The following is a 27660-nucleotide window of genomic DNA, read 5'->3' as shown; positions in this document are numbered from 1 at the left end:
AAGCGAACAAGTCTATTTGATGGAAACTACGTAATTTTAGTTTACGCGGATTTTAGAATATTCGCATGAAAATCTCTCGCAAATTGGACGGAAACCTAGCTAGTGCCAGGAAATGAGCACTGCATCTGTATGCTACTTCAGAGGCTTTGCACATCAGTGTGAATGTTCAAATCTGACATGGACAGTCAGAAAAAAAAAATGTATACAGATTGTGTAAACACAGCCAATAACAGGGTGTAAAATAACTATTAATAAAGTGTCTACTGAAAGGTCATTGGAGTTATTTTTCTAATCCCACTGCCTGGCAAACTATTTTCATTAATTTAAAACAAAATCATTCACTCACTTTCCATCCTTCTATCCAATCATTCAAGCTTAATCTCTACATACACACTACAAATAATCCAAGAGTTATGTCATGTGGACGCAGTCCGACCTCACAGTTTCACGTGTGGGTTTAGCCAACATGAGTACTGGGAACTGAGAGACAAATGTGGCCATATGCCACACTGAAACTAAGTTAACAGCTGTTAATACTGTCTTTTCCCACTACTTGGTCCAACCCTCCCATCATGCTTCTACAGGCCTCCAGCAAACATTAATGTACTCAGATTTAGTGGCTGTCGTGGACTTTCGGCATATGTCCACGTGTTCCCATCAAGCAGTGTTGTTCCCATGCTACGGTAAATCCCCTTGTTGCTATATGTCCATGCTCTGTACTCAGTGTATTGTCACCAAGGGTGCCCAGCTCACTGCTCAGGTGTAATTCCCATACAATGCTGGGGGCCTGGAACTGTGACATGCCTGCTATAATCCCTTTCGTAAACCCTTCATATGGTCCCACAGGCTTACCAAGTGTACAAAGGAGCGTGGACACAGAACACACTCTACCCTGCTGCACCCCCTCCATCTTTGGCATAGCTACACTGGAACGGATTGCAATAACTAACTACACTTAAATCTAAATATTAACAACGCAGGCAATCTAATTTCAGTTTGTGTGAGCAGACATACCAGGGGGATATTCAGGCATTCAGACATGCCGTGGAACATCACTGGACAGTCAGAAATATTAAGTGTAGATCAGACTCTATATCAGTAGCATATAGATTCATGTCTTCCATATTCATTCATTTCGATATGTACCGTTCAAGGACCCCGTGTGAAGATGGCCAGCTCATCTAATCAGTCATGCTAAGCTGCTGGTGATGAGAGCTCTGGTCATCACTCACTACCGATGGAAGGGATGCCGGTGTGCTCAGTGGGCACGCACGCACACACACATCCATGTTCAGGCCTCGAACGTGCTCGCACATCAAAATAGGTAAACAGGGAAGTTGCTCTCCCTCAAACAACCTTAGGCCCAAACAAGCACTTATTGTAAAAGGAGCATAGCCTACTGTACAAAGGCTGTTCATATTTAACATACTCACATCCATCCCACAGAAAACAGGAGAGCATCTCTGTAAATATTAACATTTATTTGTGTACAATTTAATAGTCCATTATTCTTCCAACCTAATTTCTGAAGGTTTGTTGTCCATATATCCTATTTCCTGAACGCAGTTTCACTAACCGTGAAAACAGACAGAGCGATACTGAAAAAAAACAAACAGCATTGGTTCCCTTCCAAGGAGAAAGCCGTATCCCCCTGTGTAGTCAGGTTAGTGTCAATAGTAGATGAGTGTTAGTGTAGTTCACTGGTTCTGAAGGACAGTTTTGTTAGTGAAACAGCTCATCATGGGACACTCGGCTGCAAGATCAGATGTCATATTAAGTTGACAAACTAATTCACCCTCGTCTGCACCGACCTGATTCAAACAAATAACTGTAGGAGTCCGATTGCTACTATAAAAAAAACAAAGATGTGTGTGATAACCGTTTGTAATCAATAATGTAGTGTAACTATGATGAAACAAACCAAAAGACAGAACAGACAGTTGTGTGTGTGTGTGTGTGTACTACTGTAGTGTACGGGTTGAGAGTGTTGGATCCTTTAAGTGATAGCCTTTAAAGCAAAACGTTGCAGATACAGCCATGATACTGCTCTGTATTCACGTACTGAGCCTCTTTCAATTCGTGCAAAAATACAAACTCTGAGTAGATTTACCATTGACAGCGAATGGGGCTAAATATTCCAACAGAGCTGATTTCATAAGAAAATAAGAGTGCTAAACTAGTATTTTTGAAGAAGTAAAAATAAAGTAAGAGAAGGGTATGAAAATAGTGTTCTCGATTTTTAACAACTATATTATTAAGGGCTCTGACAGTTTGTTCATTTGTTCTCCCTCCAGTCACTGACTGACCTCTTCCAGATCAAGAGAAACTTGACATAAAAAATGTTAAATCCAGGAGAGAGAAGAAAAACTTTACAGAAAGATAACATGACAAACCTTTACAGATTAAATGAGGTATTGCACAGATTAATAATAATAAAAATAAAAAAAGAGCATAAAGGCAACAAAAATATACAGCAAATTGATAAAACATTTACATTATCATTTGAATAAGATTTAGAAAGACAATTTAGGAACAATGTAGTGTTGTCAATCATCTGCGAGGGGGAGGGTCACTAGTCATCCCACTCATCATCATCCTCAAAGTCCTCTTCCTCGTCATCATCGTCATCATCATCTAGGGAGAGAAAGACACAAACAAAATACATTGGTATGAATATAACAGCAACCTCTTATCTAGTGTGTGTGTGTGTGTGTGTGTGTACCTGAGGAGTGGATGGCTTTGCTCCTCTTCTGCATCACCTCCATCAGAGCTCCTACGATGCCGGCTGAAGGTGTGGCGGGTCCTCCTGACCCTGGTTCGTCAGTCACCTGGAACACACACAGGAATACACACCAGTGAACACTCTCCAGTATAGGGGAATGTGCGTCTAGTATCTGTAGAGGATAGGGGAAGTGTGAAGGGCTAGCCTTAAAGGCGCTGCATGGTCAAGCCAACGTCTGCATTGGCCGCACAACAGTTACTGCGATACGGCCTCTGTAGAAGCCAGTGCATTCATACTGCTTGCGCTTCGCGGAGCAGAGCTGTTGTGAAGGAAGTTGTCAATCATGTCAATGCGGAACTATACGGAGCCCTCTGCATCGTTACAACATTTGGGAGGTGCACAGCGATGCGGTACGGAGCTCGATTTGGCCTCTACAAGACTCTGGAGGATCCACAATTGCATCACACCCTCAGTACGGAGCCTCCGGAAAGCAATGCCAGAGCAATCATAAATTGGATTTTAGGGGTTGAGGTAGGTGCTAGGGTATAGGGGCACAGGGGTTAGGGCAGGGTTCTTACACTAGGTTTGACCTCGGGACAAGTTTTTTCTGAGCCAATAGTCGGCAGGCCAGAACATAACTAGTACATAATATTAACACAGTTAATTGGCCTACACTACAACTTGAGCAATGTTTTTAACACATCTGATTAGTACATAATAAATTCAGTGACAATAAAATAATCATTTAGATCTGATTACGCTCATAAAAAAAAATCTCCATGTCTCTATTTATTTTTTTTTGGTCTATTTCTCTGGGCGTTGATTGGTGGGGAAAACACGTCTACGTAGCCTACAGCAGTTTTTTTAACATCAACATTTGTTCAGAACAATTAGCTTGATCGCAAAATCTATCAAAGCTGGATAATGAAAATCGAAGTCTCAGGGTAAAATGTACAGAGGTATAGGCTCATCTTTCTAGCTTTTCCCCAACGTCAAGCCAGTGTGTCTTATTTGCAATGAAAATGTCGCTGTCTGCAAATAATTCAATCTCAGACATTATGAATCTAAGCATAGAACTTTCAAAGTGGCCTTCCCGCCCCAGACAGAGGGCCGACGCAGAAACATTGAAGCCTTAACTGGGTGGCATTCTCAGAGGAACACAGCACAATAAAGAAACTCGCATTTTATTTGCTAACAATGTGTGGATGGACATACACCTGCGAGCCCTCATTTTCCTCTATGAACGCGGTATAGACTCACGCCAGGAACCGGCTTAAGTCGATTGAGGACCGCCTACGCATCAAAATCGCATCCATCTCACCCGACATCCACAAGATCGTGTCCGAGGGGAAATGCAACTTTTACTACTGATTAAACAACTTAGTGGCCTATATGACTGTATTTAATAAATACTAACATTGTGGGTGCTTATTCTGGGATATTTATGTCAAGCTGACAGTATTTTCGAATTGTTCTGTCGTTACAGGAGCAGGCTACCCCTATACCGACATTCAGACACATCGCCTTTTTTCTTTAAATTGTCTTATGTAGGACGCTACATTAATGGACAGTTGCAATTGTAAGTAGGCCTAATTTTAAAAAAAATCCCACTTCTATAAGGCAATAAAAAAAAATCTTGTGAAAATGCTGTTGAGTCTCAACCTACCACAGCAAGTTATTTTATATAGGCCTAAGCTCTTAAGAAATAGACTCCAATTAAACCCGCTTGTTGTTTGTAAAGTCAAATTAAAATGAAGATCATTGTTGAAATGAATTACTCGACTGGTGTAGTTTTTCTCCATCTGTTGCTGTGCAACACTTGCATAACAAGTTAGCTATATTTCCAGCACCAGGCGCTGTTCATCTCCTATTGATTGCACTGCGGTTGCAGCTTTACATTTCAGCACCACAAAATTGTCCACTGCATGCTTTATTATTATTTGAATGTCTCCTGCATTCTCTCTCCTCATGAATGAAGTTAAAATGTAACTTTTGCATTATTTAGGCAGGGTAACTGCCTTCTTGGGACATTGCATTTGGGAGTTTTTGCATCTCGGGTCCGACATTTTTATTTTTAAATGAAACAAATATTCATAATTGCTTTGGGGTGACAAATCATATTGCTGACGGGACAGATTTGGCCCGAGGGCCGGCAGTTGGGGAACCCTGGGTTAGTGAGTAATGTATAAGGAGGTAATGTCCACTCACAGCCTTTAGCTGTTTGCCCTGTCGTATCTGTTCGAGGAGTCCGCCTCGGACAGTGCTGGTAGAAACGGGCTCCACCTTCTTCAGCGGAGCCCCCTCCCTGATCTGGCTCAACAGGGCTGAGGGCTTACAAGCACCTCCACCCCCTCCATCAGCTTCCGGAAGCATGGGCGGGGGAGGAGGGCCGGGAGGCGGGGGAGGAGGAGGGGGTGCTCCAGAACCAATACCTGCTGGGGTGAAGGAGGGAGGTGGGGGAGGAGGTGGGGCATGGGGAGCCAGGGGAGGAGGGGGCAGAAGGCCTCTAGTTGGGGGTGGGGGTGGAGCTCCCATGCCTGTTCTGGAGGGGGGAGGAGGTGGTGGTGCTGAGGTGGGCGCTCTGGAGGGGGGAGGAGGGGGAGGTGCGCCCCTGCCCCTGACCGGTGGGGGCGGGGGTGGGGGGCCGGAGGTCTGGTGTGGGGGAGGGGGTGGGGGTCCACCTCTGGAAGGAGGGGGTGGAGGGGCTGGACCAGAAAGAAGAGAAATAATTTTAGCATGGCATCTACTATTGTACACACACACACACACACTTCACAACATGCTTTAGATTCTAGAAGAACCTCAGAGGAAAGGCAGCAAATAAATACAGCTCAATTGCTGCTATGACACCATGCAGTAATGACTGTAGCCACTAGGGACAGCTATGCTTCAAGTAATTCTTCTCAACTAACCCAGAAACTCAGACAAAAGCTTTGTGGTAGTATAAAAGAGTATAGCATTGACTAACATGTCATTCTACAGTCAAGAAAGGGAAAACGTCTCATCAGCACACTGCAATCGGACTCCTGGCCTGTCAAGGTCCATACATGTTACATCATGCCCAGGGGCACACAGCTCTGGGCTCGTATCCACAAAGCATCTGCGAGTAGAAGTGCTGATCTAGGATCTTTCCATATCATTTACTCATTATGATCTATAAGACAAAACAGAGCCTAGATCAGCATTCTCACTCAGATGATTCGTGGATACAGACCCTGGTCTTCAAGGGCCTCAGTCCTGAGGAACGAGGGGCTGAGTTGTGCAACCCTGTGATAGACCAGGGATTCCCAAACTCGGTCCTGGGGCCCCCCTGGGTGCACATTTTCGGTTCTTTCCCTAGCACTACACAGCTTGATGATGAGTTGGTGATTTGAATCAGCTGTGTAGTGCTAGGGCAACAAAAAAACATGTGCACCAAGGAATGAGTTTGGGAAACCCAGTGTTAGACTCTTTTGTCCTACAGAGGACAGAGTTAGTCTGATATACTAATGCCACAGCAGCACCATGCAGAGATAAACCAACCTACCACACCACCTTGGGGGTGGAGGACCTGAGGAACACACACTGAACATTAGACTCTAGAGCACTAAATAATCTATAAGGACACTACATAGGCTACAAGATAACTTGTTTTTGTAAGTCAATGTGACCAACTATCGATACTCTTCTGACAAACACACAACCCAAAGCCCTTAGTTCCCCACACACACACACCTTGTCTGCGGAGCTCTATCTTGATTGCCTCCACTCCTCCCTTCTTCTCGATGAAGTCATAGATGACCTTGGAGGTCTCCTTGTCCTTCAGCTGGGCCTCAGAGATGCCACACATGTCAAACAGGTTCTTTAGCTCCGGGTCTAGGTTGTTCACCTGGAGGAGAGAAGAGAACACTGGATTACAGGAAATAGAACCATGCTGGGTTAGAACTCCTATCAGTTAGAACTTCTCAGAATTTCACTTAGTTTGAACCTCAATGAGTTAGAACTAGGGATGCACGAGATATATTTAAAAAAAATACAATCATTTAATAAAAATAAAAAAATAATTAAAAAGATATCGGAATTGGCAGATATTCGTTAAAGATGTCAACATCGGCTCTATGTATAGTTTAACGCCGACGTGCATACCTGTATAACGTAGGTAGATGACGTAATGACACCACGAAAAATACAGCACTACACGTGCAACACAGCATTACTAACCTAGCCCACAATGTCTGCTGTGTGGATCTATTTAAGGTTTCAAAGGAAGATAACAAAAAGGCCATATGCAACATTTGTGCTGCTATTATTTCCCACGGAGGGGAGAAAGTGAAATCTTTCAATACCACAAACCTAATTACTCATCTGAAAGTGCATCACCACCAGTCGTTCAGTGACTACTAAGTGCACAACTAAACAAGTTCAAGAAAATTTCAGCGAGACAACTCAAACGCGAAATTCAATAACGCCAAGATAGAATTCATTGCCCTTGACAATCAACCGTTCTCTGTTGTGGACGATGGTGGCTTTCGCCGACTGGTCGAGCACCTCGAGCCCCGGTACACACTACCAAGTAGGCGCTATTTTTCAGATGATGCCCTAACGGAGTTACACAGAAACGTTGAAAACGCACATCCATGAGCTACTTGCTATGGGCGTCTCTGCTTTTAACTTCACGAGCATGCGGAGTCTGACAGCCCAGTGGGTCGACGAGTATTTCGTAGAGGAAAGCCGTATTGCATGCTCAAGAATATGCTGGTTCTCATACCACTGCTGCCATTTCAATGGCATTGGAGAACATGTTTGAAACTTGGAAAATCCCCAAGAACAAAGTACACGCTGTGCTACGTGATAACGTACGTAACATGACAAAGGCTTTGGAAGAATGCGGAGTCGCCAGTTTTCATTGCATATCTGACAGTGGCAACAGGTAGGAAGATAGGTCATTTTAAAACATTCACTGCTAGCATAGAGCCACCTGCGAGCAATTCGGGAGCAGCTTGGAGTGAAAACAAAAAAGGCTTAAGCAAGACGTTTCCACCAGATGGAACAGTACTTTTTACATGACGGAGAGCCTGCGGGAACAAAAATGAGTGCTTGGCGTGAACGCAGCCGACTGTGTTACCTGCAACAATCAGTATCAAACCAGTGGACTCTCACTGAAAACATGAACACACCGCCTAGCTCCATTCGAACCACTGACTCGAGAAATAAGCTCATCAACTGCATCTGCAGCAGACATGATACCCCCAGTCAAGGCGTTGAAACGCCTGCTTAACAAAACTGCCGACAGACTGTGGGGTTAAAACTTGCAAAAGTACTCTAGTAGAGGCTGGGAATAAGGGATTCGTGGCATTCTCTCTGAGCCTCTTTACTGTGTCGCCACCGAGCTCGATGCTAGGTACAAGGACCGCTACTTCGATGTCGACAAGAAACAGGGTTTACGTGAAATGTTAGACACAGCTGGACAAGATGGAAACGGACACAGTGACAGTACGCACCGAGGAAGAGGACCCACGTCAGAAGAGGCCAAGGACAGACAGAGCTGAAACTTCACTGCTCGACATGTATAATGAAATCCTGGTTGAGAATGAAACGACTGAACAACAAAACAGCACAGCAAGTAAGTGAAAGAAATGGGTTTTGATTGTTTTACTGGTAATGGGGACATACGTAAATGCCAACAAAACAACTTTTTGGTCAGTGTGTGTGTGTGTGTTTTTTTCAACTATTTAAGTGTACTGGAATGCTTAAAAGGCTGCTAAAACTTTAAATATCAGTAACGGGTTTCTGGTCAAGGAAGATATTGGATATCGGTCAAAAATGGCATCTGGGTAGAACCTCACTGGGATAAAACATTACTCAGAACCACATTATGTCAGAGCTGGCGGTCTCATGTTCTCAGATAAACTGTTCTGATGTTGGCACCCCTGTTGTAAAACAGCCCCTGCATCACCACCTGGTGGCTGAGGGGGAACTGTGCCAGGTTGGCACTGCCCTTTGGCCAACCGGTAGAGTGGATTGAAGGCTGTGAGATTATATTCCCACAGAACTAGATTACACAGGTTTATATCATATCTACTTTAAACCACTACTCTAGCTCTCTGGGCAGACACACAAACAACAGCTTAGTTAGTTTGTTTACCTCTATGTAATGCAGGTTGTGTTCTTTTATGTAATGAATTACAGCTGTAAATACATTTTTAAAAACTTGCAGGGTTCTTTCCTGTTTCTGTCGAAACGTGTTAAAAGATCCTCTCTCTTAAACTCGCTCATCTCTCTCTCTCCACTTAAGTCCTTGAAAGTATTAAAGCTCAGAAATGCAAAATCCTTGAAATCTTATTTTAGAAATTTCAACAAATCCCCCGGTTCGTATGTTCGATGTAGAACACCACGCAATAATTACTTATCCTTTTTTGGAAATGAATGGATGGATTATGCAGAAACAGGTTTTAAATCTCCTTGTGTAACCCTGGGCTGGCAGTGACTTCTGCAGTGGGCAGAGATATGTCATAATATTTCATATTTAGTTCTGAGGAGAATCATGTCTGACGAACACTACCTCAGAAATAAACAAGTTCTGAGCCGGAGGACTGGTAAGGGGGACAAAATGCAACAACCCCTCTCCCCGCTTTCTCCCAGTAATACACATCCTCGGAGAGAAACCGATGTCCAGGCCTACTGGTTTGAGTTAGCGAGAAAGGCATTTCACTGTACTCGTTCATGTGACATTAAAACGTCCCATACGTTATGACAGAGGCTAGGTAGAACACCGCGTGAGAAGAGGCAGATCACAGGTCAGATAGGATCCTCCCATACCATTAGAAGTAGGGGAAGATCCTACTAGCCAGAGGCTACAGTATAGACAACAATATCTCTTCCTCAGTCAGTCATACTCACATCGAAGCCTGTGTTGGGGTCCCAGCCGACATGGCCAACGTGCCTAGAAGGAAACATATGATCAGAGAGCGGAGTACAGAGCCTGAGGGAATGATCCGATCAGTATATAGTAGGTAGCCTAACCCTACACTCAGGGGATGAGAGAACACAGAGGAAGTGTAAACTCTAAAGTAGCCTAACTAGAAAAGGTAACTCCAAGCAAATGTTCGCTAAGAGCAGCTGTTTACCTGGTTAAACAAAGGTGAGCCATGTGTTGGCAAAATTTAATGTCCAATTCAAGGCCCGGCACCTACCACACTGGTAGCCTATTCGCAGGTGCTTTTTCAAAGCCTATGACAGATACTCCAGAGTGTAATCTACTCAATATTAGGAGTTGAGAAACAAATCAATAGAAACAAGATACACCTAATTCCAAATGTGTTTATTCTGTTGCTAGCGATATTCATTAAAAAAACATTGGAACATAAATATCCACACAAAAAACAATGATATATACAGTACCAGTCAAATGTTTGGATACCTACTCGCTCAAGGGTTTCTTTCATTTTTGCTATTTTCTACATTGTAGATTAACAATGAAGACATCAAAACTATGAAACAACACATATGGAATCATGTAGAAAACAAGTGTAAAAAAATATATTTTATATATATATATATTTTTTTTTATATTTGAGATTCTTCAAAGTAGCCACCCTTTGCCTTGATGACAACTTTGCACACTCTTGGCATTCTCTCCACCAGCTTCATAAGGATAATCACCTGGAATGCATTTCAATTAACAGGTGTGCCTTCTAAAAAGTACATTTGTGGAATTTCTTTCCTTCTTAATGCATTTGAGCCAAGCAGTTGTGTTGTGACATGGTAGGGGTGGTATACAGAAGATAGCCCTATTTGGTAAAAGACCAAGTCCATATTATGGCAAGAAGAGGTGAAATAAGCAAAGAGAAAGAGTCCATCATTACTTTAAGACATGAAGGTCAGTCAATCCGGAAAATTTGAAGAACTTAAAGTTTCTTCAAGTGCAGGGCAAAAAACATTAATGCGCTATGATGAAACTGTCTCTCATGAGGACCGCCAAAGAAAAGGAAAACCCAGAGTTACCTCTGCTGCAGAGGATAAGTTCATTAGATCTCAGATTGCAGCCCAAATAAATGCTTCAGAGTTCAAGTAACAGACATCAACATCAACTGTTCAGAGGAGACTGCACCTATCAGGCCTTCATGGTCTAATTGCTGCAAAGAACCCACTACTAAAGGACACCAATAAGAGACTTGCGTGGGCCAAGAAACACGAGCAACGGACATTAGACCGGTGGAAATCTGTCCTTTGGTCTGATGAGTCCAAATGTGACATTTTTGGTTCCAACCGCCGTGTCTTTGTGAAAGACAGGGTAGGTGAATGGATGATCTCTGCATGTGTGGTTCCCATCGTGAAGCATGGAGGAGGAGATGTGATGGTGCTTTGCTGGTGACATGGTCTGATTTATTTAGAATTCAAGGCACACTTAACCAGCATGGCTACCACAGCATTCTGCAGCGATACGGTACAACAGTACAATGACCCAAAACACACCTTCAGGCTGTGTAAGGGCTATTTTACCAAGGAGAGTGATGGAGTGCTGCATCAGATGACCTGGCCTACACAATCACCCAACCTCAACCCAATTGAGATGGTTTGGTAATGAGTTAGACCACAGAGAGAAGGAAAAGCAGCCAACAAGTGCTCAGCATATGTGGGAACTCCTTCAAGACTGTTGGAAAAGCATTCCTCATGAAGCTGGTTGGGAGAATGCCAAGAGTGTGCAAAGCTGTCATCAAGGCAAAGGGTGGCTACTTTGAAGAATCTCAGATATATTTAGATTTGTTTCACACTTTTTTTGGTTACTACATGATTCCATGTGTTATTTCATAGTTTTGATGTCTTCACTATTATTCTACAACGTAGAAAATAGTAAAAAGAAAAACACTTGAATGAGTAGGTATCCAAACATTTGACTGGTACTGTATAAATGCATTCATTTTCACGGAATCCCCTGCAGTACCTGGGTGCGAACCCCCGGTTAAATACCCCTGGTTTACACTACTTCAGTAACCCAGTACCATAATATTGACTACCAGTGTCCAATTCCTAAAAACACGGGACAGATAATCCTCGCATCAATCGTGCCAGATACATATTACATGTGATTAGAAATATGTCCAGGATTAAAAAGTCCCATCAACTCTAAGCCTGCACATTAACACATTGCAGTATGGCTAGAGGTACTGCTCTATACATTAGCCGTGCAATATCCCCCAGTTGACCCAAACGGGCCACATCCTAACTTGACATCACAGTGAGTAACTAGAAGTGCCACAAATCTAATGATGGATTCAACCCACACTGAGGGCTTGTGAAAGACCCTTACTTCTCAGATGTCACAAAGAAAGACAACAACAACCACACAACAGAATAGAACAGAAAGGAAAGGGAATAAATTAGAAAGAATACTTACTGGAAGTTGCTGGGCGTGCCGATGTCTGCCTTGGTCAGCTTCTTGCCCTTCTTTCCCTTCACCTTCTTCTCCTTCTTGTTGTTGTTGTTGACGCTGCTGCTCACCATGTTGAGCTGAGAGTTGTGGCCGTGGAACCGTGACACGCTGCTGATCTCGGGATTCTTGATGTCCACCGTGGCCATGGGCAGGGCAGGGCCTAGGGAGGAACAGAAGAGTCAGAACTACAGTACCCACAATGCTACAGTCCGGGAGAGTCTAGGTCTGGGGGAAGAGAGACCAGAGTGTCAGAACTAGGTAGTTAAACATATCGATTACAAAATACTTTTGACGTACATTTCATTAATGAGGCCTACTTCCATCATTGACGCGTCCTCCAACAATTAGTTCAATGAGAGGGCACACAGGGTGAGACAGCGGGTTGACTTTTAACACCTGGAGAGTTTAGCCAACGTCACAACACACTATCTGCTACTGTGATCAAATTACAATCTCAGTAAGCACTCCGTGTAAAACCATCTCCTCTCTACTGCCTCCTATTAGGCTTAGGAGCAGTCAGAGAGATGTCTGCTAGTGGGACCACAGGGATGGACCAACGCACAGTAAACAAGAAAAACAAAACCACCACTACAACACTGACTGGATGAGATTCGTGTGGAATCCTCACACGGAATACTATTTGCCACTACCTGTGGCTCACACGTCCTGTGACACCCACATAGTGGTCAATCCAAACTGAATTCTATGGACATGAGTGTCCTGACTCCCGAGCCACCTACCTCTGTGGCTGGAGTCCCCACGGGGGCTCTTTCTGACCGAGGGCGAGACTGAGGGACTACAGTCACAGGGAGTTCCGTCCCCCTTCCTCCACCCTCTGTCCCCCTTACACTCTCCGGCCGCCGCCACGTTGACGTCCAGCAGCATCTTACCCGCCACGCCGCAAGCGTGGTCCCCATGGCGTAGCGAGAGGCGGGTAGCGAGTTCCGAGGGGGGCGCATATAGTTCCTCCTGGGGAAGGATCAGGCAGTGGAGGGTGGAGAGACACCCTCCCGGAAGCATCGCCCCTCCTCCCCCCTCAGATAGGTCCTCAGAGGGAGAGGACAGGAAGGTGGTACAGAACATCATCTCAGAGCGATGGCGGCAGCATGGGGGGGGGGCAAGACTACGTGGTGCTTAGTCCTGGGCTATAGCTCAGAGAGCCACTGATCCAAAGATCTAGAGAATCAGAGAGACATCCCGAGAGGAACACAGGGTGTGCGAGCCATAGAACCAACTCCAGGCATTTCCAAAAACAGATCCAGAGAATCAGGTGGAAGAGCAACCAGAGAGGAGACTGAGCAGGGTATGCCCAGATAGTCTGCCTGGCTCTGCCTACTGTCTAAGACCCTCCGGCTGAGTGAGGTGCCGAGGGGTTGGGCAAATGCCACAGCTACAGCTGGCCCCGCCTCCAAACAGAGTGCGCTCTCCTCGCAACAGGGAGCACTGCCAGGTCTCAGCTCTACGAGCCAAACTCTTTCCCTTTACTCTCTCATCCCCTCCCTTCTCCACCAGCGGGCCAAACCACACCCCCAACTCCAGCCCACCTCTAATCCCAGCAAATCACAGTGCTGCTGGATTTTACATAACCATTAATGCCCACTGCTAATCCACCATAATCCCTGAGATTCTCTTAAACATGATGAATCTACATCAGAGAGAGAGAGGCTGGCTGGCTGGGAGACAGGACTCAGAGAGACAGCATGGAGAAAGAAGGAGAGAGTGTGAGAAAGAGAGCGATAAGGCAACAGAAAATGTAACATTCCGGGTGAACGTGGTTAATTCCAGACACACACTAGTGAGTCAGACCCAAACAAACACAGCACCACATCCACCTGTCCAACGTGGTACAACCATTGGATCTGGCTGTGCTCTCTTCCTATCCGCAGGGTCATTCTCACCTGTCATTACTACAGACACTAGGACACCACAGACAAACCGCTGTATGGCCACAGGCAGAACACACCATGCCTGCTAGGCCAGAATGTTGTCTGTATGGGCACAGCCCAAGCCATGCCAGTCTGATCATCCTTCATAGAACAAGATAGGTCTGGGCCGTGCCATGTAAAAACATCACCCTCAGGAATCTGTTTACAGGTCACAAATGGAGAAAATGTCACCAATTCAGCCCCCCACCCTCACCACAACTCCTTCCGTTCCATGGCCAGTGCTGTGAGTGGACTGGGGTAGTGTGAGTGTTGTGAAGTACCTAACGTTAGCAGCTGAATTAAATCCTCTTAGCCTGATTAAGCAGACCAGGAGTTGATTGTGGTGACACGGTCTGTCCCCCCCCAGTGAGACCAGTACAACACTATGGGGAGCCAAGCACAGAGCAAACTAGCTTTGAAGTCCAATAGAATGCACTCTTGATAAGCGACGACAAGGAATGTTGCATGTACTGTTCCACCACAGCAAATCTACATGACCAGTTCCCGAGAGCATCTCTAAAGAGCTTTTGACTGCGATAGTATCTGTACAGTAAGGAAAGCTCTGGTACTAAGTGACATAAGTTCAAGAAAAACGCAAATGAACCGTATCACCCCCAGCCTGTCTGGGTACTGATGAGAGGGGATTTGAGAATGACGCGCCTCTTATACTCTATAAGGTTATATATATATATATACAGTTGAAGTAGGAAGTTTATATACACCTTAGCCAAACACATTTGAACTCAGTTTTTCACAATTCCTGACATTTAATCCTAGTAAAAAGTCACCGTCTTAGGTCAGTTAGTTACTTTATTTTAAGAATAATAGTAGAGAGAAGGATTTATTTCAGCTTTTATTTCTTTCACCACATTCCCAGTGGGTCAGAAGTTTACATATAGTCAATTAGTATTTGGTAGCATTGCCTTTAAAATTGTTTAACTTGGGTCAAATGTTTTTTCGGGTAGCCTTCCCACAAGCTTCCCACAATAAGTTGGGTGAGTTTTGGCCCATTCCTCCTGACAGAGCTGGTGTAACTGAGTCAGGTTTGTAGGCCTCCTTGCTCGAACACGCTTTTTCAGTTCTGCCCACACATTTTCTATAGGATTGAGGTCAGGGCTTTGTGATGGCCACTCCAATACCTTGACTTTATTGTCCTTAAGCTATTTTGCCACAACTTTGGAAGTATGCTTGGGGTCATTGTCCATTTGGAAGACCCATTTGCGACCAAGCTTTAACTTCCTGACTGATGTCTTGAGATGTTGCTTCAATAAATCCACATCATTTTCCCTTCATGACACCATCTATTTTGTGAAGTGCACCAGTCCCTCCTGCAGCAAAGCACCCCCACAACATGATGCTGCCACCCCAGTGCTTCACGGTTGGGATGGTGTTCTTCAGCTTGCAAGCCTCCCCCTTTCTCCTCCAAACATAACAATGGTCATTATGGCCAAACAGTTCTAATTTTGTTTCATCAGACCAGAGGATATTTCTCCAAAAAGTATGATATTTATCCCCATGTGCAGTTGCAAACCGTAGTCTGGCTTTTTTATGGCGGTTTTGGAGCAGTGGTTTCTTCCTTGCTGAGCGGCCTTTCAGGTTATGTCGATATAGGACTCGTTTTACTGTGGATATAGATACTTTTGTACCCGTTTCCTCAAGCATCTTCACAAGGTCCTTCGCTGTTGTTCTGGGATTGATTTTCACTTTTCGCACCAAAGTACGTTCATCTCTAGGAGACAGGTGTCTCCTTCCTGAGCGGTATGACGGCTGCGTGGTCCCATGGTGTTTATACTTGCGTACTATTGTTTGTACAGATGAATGTCGTACCTTCAGGCATTTGGAAATTGCTCCCAAGGATGAACCAGACTTGTGGAGGTCTACAATGTTTTTTCTGAGGCCCCCCCCCAAGTTGTTTAAAGGCACAGTCAACTTAGTGTATGTAAACTTCTGACCCACTGGAATTGTGATACAGTGAATAAGTTAACTAATCTGTTTGTAAACAATTGTTAGAAAAATTACTTGCGTCACGCACAAAGCAAATGTCCTTACCGACTTGCCAAAACTATAGTTTGTTAACAAGAAATTTGTGGAGTGGTTGACAAACGAGTTTTAATGACTCCAACCTAAGTGTATGTAAACTTCCGACTTCAACTGTAGCATCTTACCTATAGCTAAGTGATCTACTGTGAATGTGGAGGTAGGCTGATTATTCATATGGCCTGGTTTGGAGTGTGTGATGGTGTGTGAGTGGTGTCACAGGTTTGGTATTTTAAGATTGAGGGGAGGGATCTGCTCAACGTCCCTGTAGAACTGGCTTTCTGGAGTGTGTACGCAGAATACCTAAGCATGTCCTGTAAGGCGGATTTATGTACATAGAAATTGCTTCTCACCACTGATGCCACAGTCAGATATACAGTACTTCCATACCCCTTATGGTTAAGATTAAGACTGGGGGGTAGGGTAGGTAATCTGTTAGTTAGGGGCTTGGGAGAGGTGTTCACTCTGAGACAACCTGCTTTCAGTGGATTATCCAATGGCTTTACACTGGAACCATTCAATCAAAGCCACGTGGGGACGAGTGTGTTTGTTTACGTGCATGTATATTTTAAGTCAAATCATTTCAGGGTTATTTGATTGAAAACTTAGTGTCTACGTCGATTTCTGGTTAAAATCAAAATGATTTCCAAAAAAAAAAGACTTTCATGAAGGACCTACCATTTTGACCTGGAGGGTCACGTCTTTTTTCTGTAAAACAAAATGTATAGATTTAAACTCCTGTATGGTGCTGTGTGTTAGTGAAAGGGAGAGGTAAGGGATTGGTATGGAGTTAGAGGTGACTGAAGTGTACGGATCAAAGAGGAACTCCTCGGTAAGTGGGGGGGTTGGGACGGAGTTAGTTTATAAGCAGCATGGATGTGTGTGTGTGTGTGTGTGTGTGTGTGTGTGGGGATTGATTGTCAAGCGTACGCGTACGAGTTAGTGATTAACCAGAACGATCACAAGACTGACTGACAAAACAGAGCTCAAATCTAAAAAGAAGATCATCCATACAGAAACTGCATCGAATCTTGCTGGTTTGGGACAGAGGACAAACAGTCCTGACCTTATCATTATAGCAAAGCTGATCTCCATGAGCACTTCAAAAAGAGGCACGGCAGAGCACTGTTGCCCCTGGACACTGATCTTAGCTGATCAGGCACATGTTTATGTTAGGATTTAGGAGAGGGTGAAGCTGATTCTAGATCTGCTCTCCCTTCTACTGGAGCTAGAGCCCTTAACGGTGGGCCAGAGAGAGCGAGAGCAGTCAATTGAACAATCAGGAAGTAAAGGAGATGGCATAGGAAGAAAGAGAGATCCATCTCTCAAAATTGAGAGGATCTGTATCTTAAAATTGAGAGGATCTGTATCTTAAAATTGAGAGGATCTGTCCAATCATTAGCAGACCAAGCTAAGGTCAGAGGAGAGGAGATGGTTTTAATATCAGAGGTCCAAGGTCAGTAGAATCAAAGATGGCGTCGGTAGGTAGTAGTCACCAGATTTTCTCTGTCGTCTCCCAAGCAGGTCCTCGACGGCGCCCCGGAAAAGCTTTGCCTCCTCCTCGTTGGCGAAGTTCAGTCCCATCTGGCACGACTACACACACACGCCAACAAACGCAGGAAGTGGAATGTCATAAGAACAAACAACACTGCAAGCTTCAAAAGACAGCACACACAGGTTTTTGCCTTAATAAAATTGACCATGACATGTGAAAGGACTTGGCTGGAGCAAGGCACATCAAGTACATAGAGAAAGGGATAACTCACGTCTCCTGCGAATGTGAAGAAGTACGATTTGGGAAAAGTGATTGAGAAGTTGTTGTAGAGCTCCTGCTCTAACATGTTTCTACCCTCCTGTGGCGAGAGAGAGTGGATATAATTATTATTATATATATATAAATATATTTGTTTTAATCTATCTTTCGTCACATACATCAGATAGGAGTAGTGAAATGTGTTGTTTTACAGTGTGAACTAAACCCACCTTCATGTCGAACACCCTGATGAAGTAGGATCGTGCTGGGTTGTCTTTGACCAGACAGGCTACACCACAGCACTTCTTGGTCCAGGCTGAGTTCCTGTCTGCTGAGTATACCTGCACCACCGCAGAACACAGTGACTGCAGGGGAGAGAAAGGCACAAGGGGTTAATACAACTGAACGCGTTCAACTGAAATGTGTCTTGTGTATTCAACCCAACCCCTATGAATCAGAGAGGTGCGGGGGGCTGCCTTAATCGACATCCACGTCTTCGGCGCCCGGGGAGCAGTGGGTTAAATGCCTTGCTCAGGGGCAGAACATATTTTTACATTGTCAGCTCGGGGATTCGATCCAGCAACCTTTCGGTTACTGGCCCAACGCTCTAACCCCCACTAACAGTAAGTCGCTCTGGATAAGAGAGTCGCCTAAATGACTAAACATGTCAAATGGATGTAATAGGGCTTTAACTGAGACCCTCACACTCTCAGTCTGTGTTTTACAGTGAAGCAGTGTTGGCCAGGTCTCCCTTTAAAAATCTTCATTTCACCTCAATGGAATCAACTTCCTGCTTTAAAAGGTAGACTCAAGGACCCAAGTATACACAATATCAGGACGACTTCCTCGACAACTAAGAGCGTTGAAGCGCAAGGCTAGACTTCTCTGCTGTTTTGGTCCCGTAGAGATCACGCTGTAACAGTGTGAAGCGCACCCGTGCATGTACGCAGATACGATGTGACCGCGCAACATTTTTACATCGCGCTCATCTCAATATCTGTGGATCTGCTCAGGGCAACCTCATCTCGCCTAGTCGAAATTAAAAGGTTAGAAAATAATGTATGCGCAGAAACACTACTACAGGTGTGACAGCATTGGCAGAGTTTAGACTAGCGCAGTTCATTTCTCAGCAGGACTAAAGTCACCCTGTCCTCTTGTGTGCGTACGTGTGACAGTACTGTCCTCTGTATTGCTTACTGACATCTCAGCAGTCTCCTCACGCAGGACGGTAAAGCAGCCTGTCAGGCTGCCAATAAAGTGGTGAATATACTCGTCACTTACTTATAGTAATGAGAGGAGAACAGGAAGGCTGGCCTGTCATAACGCGTCTCACCGTAACAGCCCTTCTCTATAGGACCGAGCTATCACACTGCTGACTGACTCCGACAGCAGACATGTCAGTAATGCATCTAGACCTAGAAGCTCTAGAATAGGGCAGCCCAACCCTCTTCCTGGAGCTCTACTGTCCAACCCCAATTTAGCATATCTGAATAGAATCAGGTGTGTTAAATTAGGGTTGGACTGAAAACCCACAGGGCGGTAGATCTCCAGGAAGAGGGTTGGGCAGCCCTGTACGAGGAGGAGGAGGCCGTCTCAGGGAGCAGTGGTTACCAAGTGAAGCCGCTGCAGCAATGCAAACAATGTCCTCAGCTCTTTGAAGATAACTTGTCATAAAGATAAAGGGCTAGCTCAAAGAGCGCTAACTGGAGAGTTATTGCCAAGTATCTCATGGTCTTAGACTGATGTGGCCAGGCCTTCCTTCCATTCCCATTATGTGTGATCCTGCTGGGGCAGACAGGCCTGCAGCAGAACCCTCTGACTCAGCAGGGCTGGATGTCAGGCTCCACTATACAGACTCAAGATCAGGGCCAGGTTTCCCGATACCGATGGAACTTAGGCTTACGATGCGTCGTTCCTACAACGGCCGAAAGCCAAAAACACCACGCGGAGAGAATGTTCGTTAAGTGCATCGTTAGACAAATTACAGAGACAGAAGCCCAGTGGTCACCAACCTTCTGAGTCAAGATCACTTTGAGTCAACATGCATGCCGAGATCTACCACTACGGTTTTTTATGAACATTACTTAAAAAATGTACGCCTACGCAACATTAAAACTTATTAAAAACAGTACTGGAGCAATGAGGTTTGTTCAGTAGGCTATAGGCCCAATACATTATCACCGCATATTAGCTGTGCTTGAATTTACCTGCCAGTGCATTGTTGTTCGGGACATTTTTTTTAAAAATATAATTTTAAAATTTGAGGTAGGCTATATGATCACACTGGTAATGGATCCATTGTTGTATTACTTGTGAAGCACATTTCAATAATTTGCTTTTACTTTACTGGGCTGATGGTGCCTGCACCTGATGGTCAGTCTCAGCAGAGAGAGAGAGAGCAGCAGACTGAAGGTCCGTCTCTCAACATCCCTCCGCTCTCCATTTCCTCCACTGACACTAACCAAAAAGGGACACCGTCTTCCAGCTGACGACGAAACTCGAGTCGCACCGCATTATTTCTGCCTCATGCACAAATTCGTGTTGTTACTCCTATGAACAGAGAAAAGTGAAATATTCCTTGATATTAAAAAAGACCCAAGCCGGTAATAAGAACGCAGGCCTATATATACACTTTCCTACTAATTCATTACCGCTGCACTGGTTGTTGTAGCGCTGAGTTGAAATAGGAAGAACGCGCATTTTAAGGGTTATAAACGTGTTGAATAGAAAGTGTTGACAGCACTGAGTAAGAACTTAAACATGAACTCACTCATAAAAACAGCAGCTCTTTGCTGTATTCGTTGACAGTCTCTCTCTAGTCACAGTTTTAAACGTTTTGAAATCTCACAGTATCAATTTTGCCGTAGCTGTCTTTTATGCCTGCTAAATTACTGCAGACTCGGTCATCTCAGCAATCTGATTGGCCAGCAGTGGCATAGTGCACTTGATTTCCTCTCCAGGCCCACCGGGAAGGCAGAGTGTGTACCTTCAGACACATGAAAGGGCAACAGTTTGCCTACCTGGCACGCAGGGCAGCTGAATTGGCTGCACCTACCACCAACAACCCGAGACTAAATTATTATTATTATTAAATAGGAAAACAAGGGTTTATTTGTTTTTTTAACAGAAATGTTTGGCGATTGACTAGAAATGCCTTGGAGATCGACAAGTCGATCGTGATCGACAAGTCGATCGTGATCGACCACTGTGTCAGACTGAATTCAAAGTTGACTAAATAGATTATTTTTTTCACCCATCTACACACAATACCCCATAATGACAAAGTGAAGAATTGTTTGGGGACATTTTTGCAAATGTATTAAAAATGAAATACAGAAATATCAAGTATTCACACCCCTGAGTGGATACTTTGTAGAAGCCCCTTTGGCAGCGTTTACAGCAGTGAGTCTTTCTGGGTAAGTCTCTAAGAGCTTTCCACACCTGGATTGTGCACCATTTGCCCATTATTATTTCAAATTAGACAACAATTTTCAGATCTGCCATAGATTTTCAAGTAGATTTAAGTCAAACTGTAACTCGGCCACTCAAACATTCATCGTCTTCTTGGTAAGCAACTCCAGTGTAGATTTGGCCTTGTGTTTTAGGTTATTGTCCTGCTGAAAAGTGAATTAATCTCCCAGCGTCTGGTGGAAAGCAGACTGGAACAGGTTTTCCTCTAGGATTTTACCAATGCTTAGCTCTATTCAGTTTCCTTTGAACATAAAAAAAAACTCCCTAGTCCTTAACGATTACAAGCATACCCATAACATGATGCAGCCATCACAATGCTTGCAAGTGGTACTCAGTAATGTATTGGATTTACCCCAAACATAACACTTTGTATTCTGAACAAAGTTAATTGCTTTGCCGTATTTTTTGCAGTATTACTTTAGTGCCTTGTTTCAAACAGGATGCAAGTTTTAGAATACTTTTATTCTGTACAGGCTTCCTTATTTTCACTCTGTCAATTAGGTTAGTATTGTGGAGTAACTACAATGTTGTTCATCCATCCTCAGTTCTCCTATCACAGCCATTAAACACTGTACCCTGTTTTAAAGTCACCATTGGCCTCATGGTGAAATCCCTGAGCGGTTTCTTTCCTCTCAGGCAACTGAGTTAGGAAGGACGCCTGTATCTTTGTAGTGGCTGGTTGTATTGATACACCATCCAAAGTGTAATTAATAACTTCACCATGCTCAAGGTGATATTCAATGTCTGCTTTTTATCTACCTTCTTTGCAAGGCACTGGAAAACCTCCCTAGTCTTTGTGGTTGAATCTGTGTATGAAATTCACTGCTCGACTAAGGGACCTTACAGATAAGTGTATGTTTGGGGTATAGAGATGAGGTAGTCATTCAAAAAAACATGTTAAACACTATTATTTCACACAGAGTGAGTCCATTCAACTTATTACATCACTTGTTAAGCAAATGTTTACTCCTCTACTTATTTTGGCTTGCCCTAACAAAGGGGTTGAATACTTACTGACATTTTAAAACATAATTCCACTTTGACATTATGGGGTATTGTGTGTAGGCCAGTGTAGAAAAAAAAACTAAATGTAATCCATTTTAAATTCAGGCTGTAACAAAATGTGTGGAAAAAGTCAAAGGGTGGGAATACTTTCTGAAGGCACAGAATGTACATAGCAACCTCAGTTACCTCGTACCCGTGCATTCGACTCGGTACTGGTAGTCCCTGTATTATTGCCATGTTATTTTTACTCACTGTGTATTTATTCCTCGTACCACCATTTTCATTTTATCTTTAACTCTGCATTGTTGGTAAAGGACCCGTAAGTAAGCATTTCACTATTAGTCTACACCTGTTGTTTACGAAGCATGTGACAAATAACATGTGACTGAAAATGTATTTCAATATGATTCAATTATATATGTACACATTGCCTATTTACACTATATATCCAGAGTATGTGGACATCCCTTCAAATTAGTGGATTTGGCCATTTTAGCCACACCAGTTGCTGATAGGTGTATAAAATCGAGCACACAGTCATGCCATCTCCATAGTCAAACAATGGCAGTAGAATGGCCTTACTGAAGAACTCAGTCATTTTCAACGTGGCAGGATGCCACCTTTCCAACAAGTCAGCTCGTCAAATTCCTGCCCTGCTAGAGCTACGCCGGTCAACTGTACATGCTGTTATTGTGAAGTGGAAACGTTTAGGAGCAACAACGGCTCAGCGGCGAAGTGGTAGGCCACACAAGTTTACAGAACGGGACCATCGAGTGCTGAAGCACGCAAAAATCGTCTGTCATTGGTTGCAACACTCACTACAGAGTTCCAAACTACCTCTGGAAGCAACGTCCGCACAATAACTATTCGTCTGGAGTTGAAATGGGTTTCCATGGCCGAGCAGCCGTACAAAAGCTTAAGATCACCATGCGCAATGTCAAGCGTTGGCTGGAGTGAAGGAAAGCTCGCCACCATTGCATTCTGGAGCAGTGGAAACAAATCTGGGTTTGGTGGATGCCAGGAGAAAACTACCTGCCCAATGCCAACTGTAAAGTTAAGTGGAGGAGGAATAATGGTCTGGGGCTGTTCGGACTAGGCCTAGTTCCAGTGAAGGGAAATCTTAACGCTACAGCATACAATTACATTCTAGACGATTCTGTGCTTTGTGGCAAGAGTTTGGAGAAGGCACTTTACTGTTTGAGGATGACAATGCCCTCACGCACAAAGTGAGGTCCATACAAAAATGGCTTGTCGAGATCAGTGTGGAAGAATTTGACTGGCCTGCACAGAGCCCTGACCTCAACTCCATCGAACACCTTTGGGATGAATTAGAACGCAGACTGCGAGCCAGGCCCAAATCGCCCAACATCAGTTCCCGACCTCACTAATGCGCTTGTGGCTGAATGGAAGCAAGTTCCAGCAGCAGTGTTCCAACATCTAGCGGAAAGCCTTCCTAGAAGAGTGGAGGCTGTTATAGCAGCAAAGGGGATGACCGCCGCCATAAAAATGCTCATGATTTTGGAATGAGATGTTTGATGAGCAAGTGTCCACACATATTACCAAAAGTATATTTTAATGCAGTCATCTCGGGTTACATTTTAAGCTTCACTTGTTAGTAACAATTGCAAATATTTTGGCAACTTTGTAGGCCTTTGTTCGGAAGTTGTTGGTCACAGTCAGACAGAAACATCTTGATTCTATGTTTAGCAGAGCTCTTCGGTGAATAAAGTGACGCAGAAGGGTAAAAAAGCAGCTCACGAAACACTTAGCTGTTTTACAAGTGGTCTTAGGCAGTCGGCAAATAACAAGCGCTTTCATGTGAAACTTTAGTAACAATGGTTTTGGGAAACAGCACAGAGATTTACCGATGCTCCTACGAAGGTTCTAAAGATGAACTTAGCCTTAAAATGCTTTTGGGAAACGGGACCCAGGTTCTTCCCCAAGTTTACTAGCCTCCTCGCAGAGGGGTTCGGGCCCATTACCCTGCAGATGAAAGGCAGGCCAGAGCAGAAAGTGGTAAAGCAAGTTCCCGAGAACGCCTAGTAGCTAACTACACACAGATGGGTAAGGGCTGTGCAGTGTCTGGGGACATGAAGCTTTCTAGCCTAGACTACATTTCAAAGAAAGCAATATCTGTCTGTGCTCATCTAGCTGGCTGTGCCCACAACAGGACTAAGGCAGTGAAGTCACACAGAGCTGAGCGGTTTCATCCATCAGCCTCTCGAGCTCTGATCACAAGTGGCAGCCTGAACGAGCCCCACTGGCCACAGGAAGCACCCAGTCCCAGTGACATCATCAAAGCTCGCCATGGCACCACTCTCCAGGCTGCTGGTGCTACTACACACTACAGCCAGTAGGACTGTAGAGGGCTCACAGGGAAAACAAACAAACAGGATGTTGAATGTACGGTAAGTGTGCATCATTCATCCATGTCCTGAAAGTATTTCCCATGTAGCCTAAAAAGTGGGATTGGGTAGGAATGGCTAGGGTTGGGAAGGACAGAAAGAGAGGGAAAGTCAGAGTGGAGTTGGGAAGGAGTAGAGACTGGAGAGTAGTAGGAAATACAGAGATTGGTAATGGGAGGCAGAGGCCCAGAGTAGGGGTGGTAAGGGGAGGCCGAGGTGGGGAAAGTGGGAACAGGGAAGAGGTTGGGAAGGAGAGTATGAGGTAAAGATCAAAAGGCACATTTGCGCCACTCCAGCACAAAACACTGAAGGAGGTTGACCACTGCACTTCCTGCTGGAGAGGACTGCTGATCAGGCAGTCTCTGTGTCTCTGTCTCACTCACACAGAACGCGAGTTGGATAGCTTCCACCTCTAGCCCGGTGCTGATAGTAAAAAGTGAAGCAGTAGGAATACCAATGAGTTGAATGTCAGTGAAACCACAGCAGCACAGGTTGGACCTCTCACATGTGTGATTCATCATCTGGCAGGGCCTGCGTTTCAGAGTGTGCTGCTCACTGTTTGTATGTATGAATCACTGAAAGAGAGGGGAGTGACAGAGCGATAGAGACCGAGATAGAGACACAGAGAGAGGCCCTGAGCTGAAATCCACTGACACAGCTCTGATTCCAACTAGCACATGACATCCATGTCTCAACAGGCAACAGGTATTAGACATTAGCTTCTGGCTCAGCTAGCATAACTTGCCTTTAACAACTGGAATAAGCCAAAGGTTAAACACAGAAGTCAGGGGCTGTTCAGTGTTCAGTTCTCTGTGGAGGAAGAGAAAAGACAGCAGCTTCCTACATTTCCCTTCTCTAGCTACATGAGACCATTACATAACAAGCAATCGCTCACTTCGAGGATTTTAACAAGAGTGTTTTCATGCGGAGAGCGAGGCAGGAATGTCACTCACGCAACTGCCTGGGCTGTCTCACATGGTCAGTGACATGGCCTGGATGTCTGTGGAATGATGTCATTGGCTGCGTATGCAGGTGTACAACACAGGTGCAGAGACACACCTGGGACAGGTATGACTGTGACAGACAGGTAGGAGGCGGGACTCTCTTCTGGCCCACCACGTGAGAAAGAGGAAGTAAGATAAGATGACTTCCTCAACACCATCTTAGCCTACTTTGTGAACATGACAAAGGTGACATGACTCAACGCCAGGTGATATGGGGAAGTAGCAAAGGGTGTGGTAACGTGGCATGGGAAAGTTACTACCGAGACAAAACTATCAACTCTGGAGAAACTGTAGGCTCAACCACTGTAGGGAAAGTGTGCGAGCAGTATCCGACTTCACACTGGGTAGAAACCTACCAACTTAGTTTCAAACATTACACAACACAGCCTGACCCATATCCATGAGGAAATCTGATTAAACCACATTCCTGATGAACTGATTAACAGCCTTAACTGCCATCCAATTGTATCAACCAACCTGGTGTTTACAGGTAGCTCATACCTGCATGTATTGTGAAATAAGTGAGGTGGGTGCATTCTCTCTCTGAATTGACATCGGGTGACATTAGCCTACCACCCAAGGCTAGCCAGGTAGTTTATTGACAGATCAAGTTGACACACTGGGGTGTAAAACCAGCAAATAGATACTGTATACCTATTTTGTTGACATAAGTGTAGACCTTTACAATGCTATTGTACATTACACCAACTTAAATACCTGAGGTTAAAGGGTGCAATCAACGCAGATCATGTTTCAAGAGGACACATTGTTTCTATTGAAATATAATTTCCTGGCTGAGTGAAATGATAACAAAACACGTTATATAATATCATTTTTCAAGCTGTCACATTAAATAGAGTCCCTGCCCATCAGAGCTAATTTGCTACAGTGATACATTGTAACGCTACACTGGTCACATTCTTCACTGATTGCTGCATCTCAAAAACCGAGGAGAGCAATCAACTGAATTGAATTGTGTGATTGCCTATGAGAAAGTATTGTGTGGACAACAGAACAATGCATGCCAGACAGATTGTTCTGAACACACAGAATGTTCTGAACACACAGGCTGCTTCCGAAATCAGCCAAGACATTATGCAACGCCAGTACGAAAAATATTAGTAGCCAGGTTGATGAGTTTAGCAGGTCCTAACACTGGCCCAGGTCTAGGCCAACAAAACCGAGCAGCACATTCTCGTTAACAGTGGTTTGGTTCTTCTGGGTGTTTCCATGTTATGCAGGTGTGTCAGGGAACACCCGAGGCCTCGGGGCTTGACTGAAACTTTCTACCGCCCAAATGTCACTATGTCCCGGGATATCAAGATGTATTTTTCCCTACCCCTGTTCCACCAGTCTAGCCGAAGCCAAGGGAAGGACCGTCAGTGCCAGTGGTGAGAGTTGTTTTCCTTCGATTGTTATATCAAACATAGAGGCATCAATTACAGAAGTTTCAATTCATCCTGAAAAGGGTAAACATCATTCACGAACAATTAGTAAAGAAAGTATAACAACTGATAAACTTACGGTGCATTTCCTGCCGAGGTAATTGAAGAGACAGTCGTTCTCTTGTGGGGTTAGCAGTTTGGATGCACTGTTAGCGGGCCGCCGTTGCGGCAGATGGCCACTCATTATTGACAATCAACCAAAAGGTGTGTTATGATTCCGATTCGACGTTGTATGAAACCCAAACAAACAGTCATTGATCTCCCGTGGCCTGCAACCGGACCCTCACATCGATGCACGTTTCTTCACTTCCCGATAGAAACAGCTTTAGTATGATAATATCTCCGTTGGTCCCAAACACAACGTAAGGTCCTCCTTCAATCCAAATTATGAGAACATTCCTGCAACGTCTTGCATATGGTAGATACTAAACTTTCATCGGAACTCCAGCGCAAGTAGCGGCACATTTGTGACTCAATCCAA

The 27660-nt window shown here is 44.4% G+C and overlaps 1 protein-coding gene across 2 annotated transcripts; it reads right to left on the bottom strand.

Moving 5' to 3' along the window:
* Positions 1-1462: 1462 nt before the first annotated feature.
* LOC120049898 (neural Wiskott-Aldrich syndrome protein-like) lies at positions 1463-27660 on the bottom strand. 2 transcript variants are annotated; one of them, XM_038996392.1, is made up of 11 exons: positions 27259-27660; positions 18080-18214; positions 17863-17949; positions 17593-17689; positions 16775-16804; positions 12099-12294; positions 9602-9644; positions 6437-6590; positions 4931-5427; positions 2723-2828; positions 1463-2634 (listed from the first exon to the last, which is right to left on the bottom strand). In XM_038996392.1, exons 1-11 carry the CDS (start codon positions 27361-27363, stop codon positions 2573-2575), a joined length of 1512 nt encoding a protein of 503 aa, XP_038852320.1. In that variant the 5' UTR covers positions 27364-27660; the 3' UTR covers positions 1463-2572. The 2 variants fall into 2 exon arrangements, with proteins under 2 accessions (XP_038852320.1, XP_038852321.1); XM_038996393.1 differs by lacking the exon at positions 16775-16804.

The sequence above is a fragment of the Salvelinus namaycush genome, chromosome 6 (assembly GCF_016432855.1).
Source record: "Salvelinus namaycush isolate Seneca chromosome 6, SaNama_1.0, whole genome shotgun sequence".
Lineage (NCBI taxonomy): Eukaryota > Metazoa > Chordata > Actinopteri > Salmoniformes > Salmonidae > Salvelinus > Salvelinus namaycush.
The sequence above is the reverse complement of the archived record's forward strand: the minus strand, read 5'-3'. Positions and strand labels throughout refer to the sequence as shown.

What these genes read in the sequence shown, in the direction of transcription:
- LOC120049898 (XM_038996392.1), bottom strand. Translation starts at nt 27,363, where the DNA reads ATGAGTGGCCATCTGCCGCAACGGCGGCCCGCTAACAGTGCATCCAAA. An exon ending in GGCACGCCCAGCAACTTCCA is followed by an intron (nt 9,645 to 12,098) that starts GTAAGTATTCTT and finishes GTTTCCTTCTAG; the next exon opens with GCACGTTGGCCATGTCGGCT. An exon ending in GATAGAGCTCCGCAGACAAG is followed by an intron (nt 5,428 to 6,436) that starts GTGTGTGTGTGT and finishes TTTCTGGTCCAG; the next exon opens with CCCCTCCACCCCCTCCTTCC.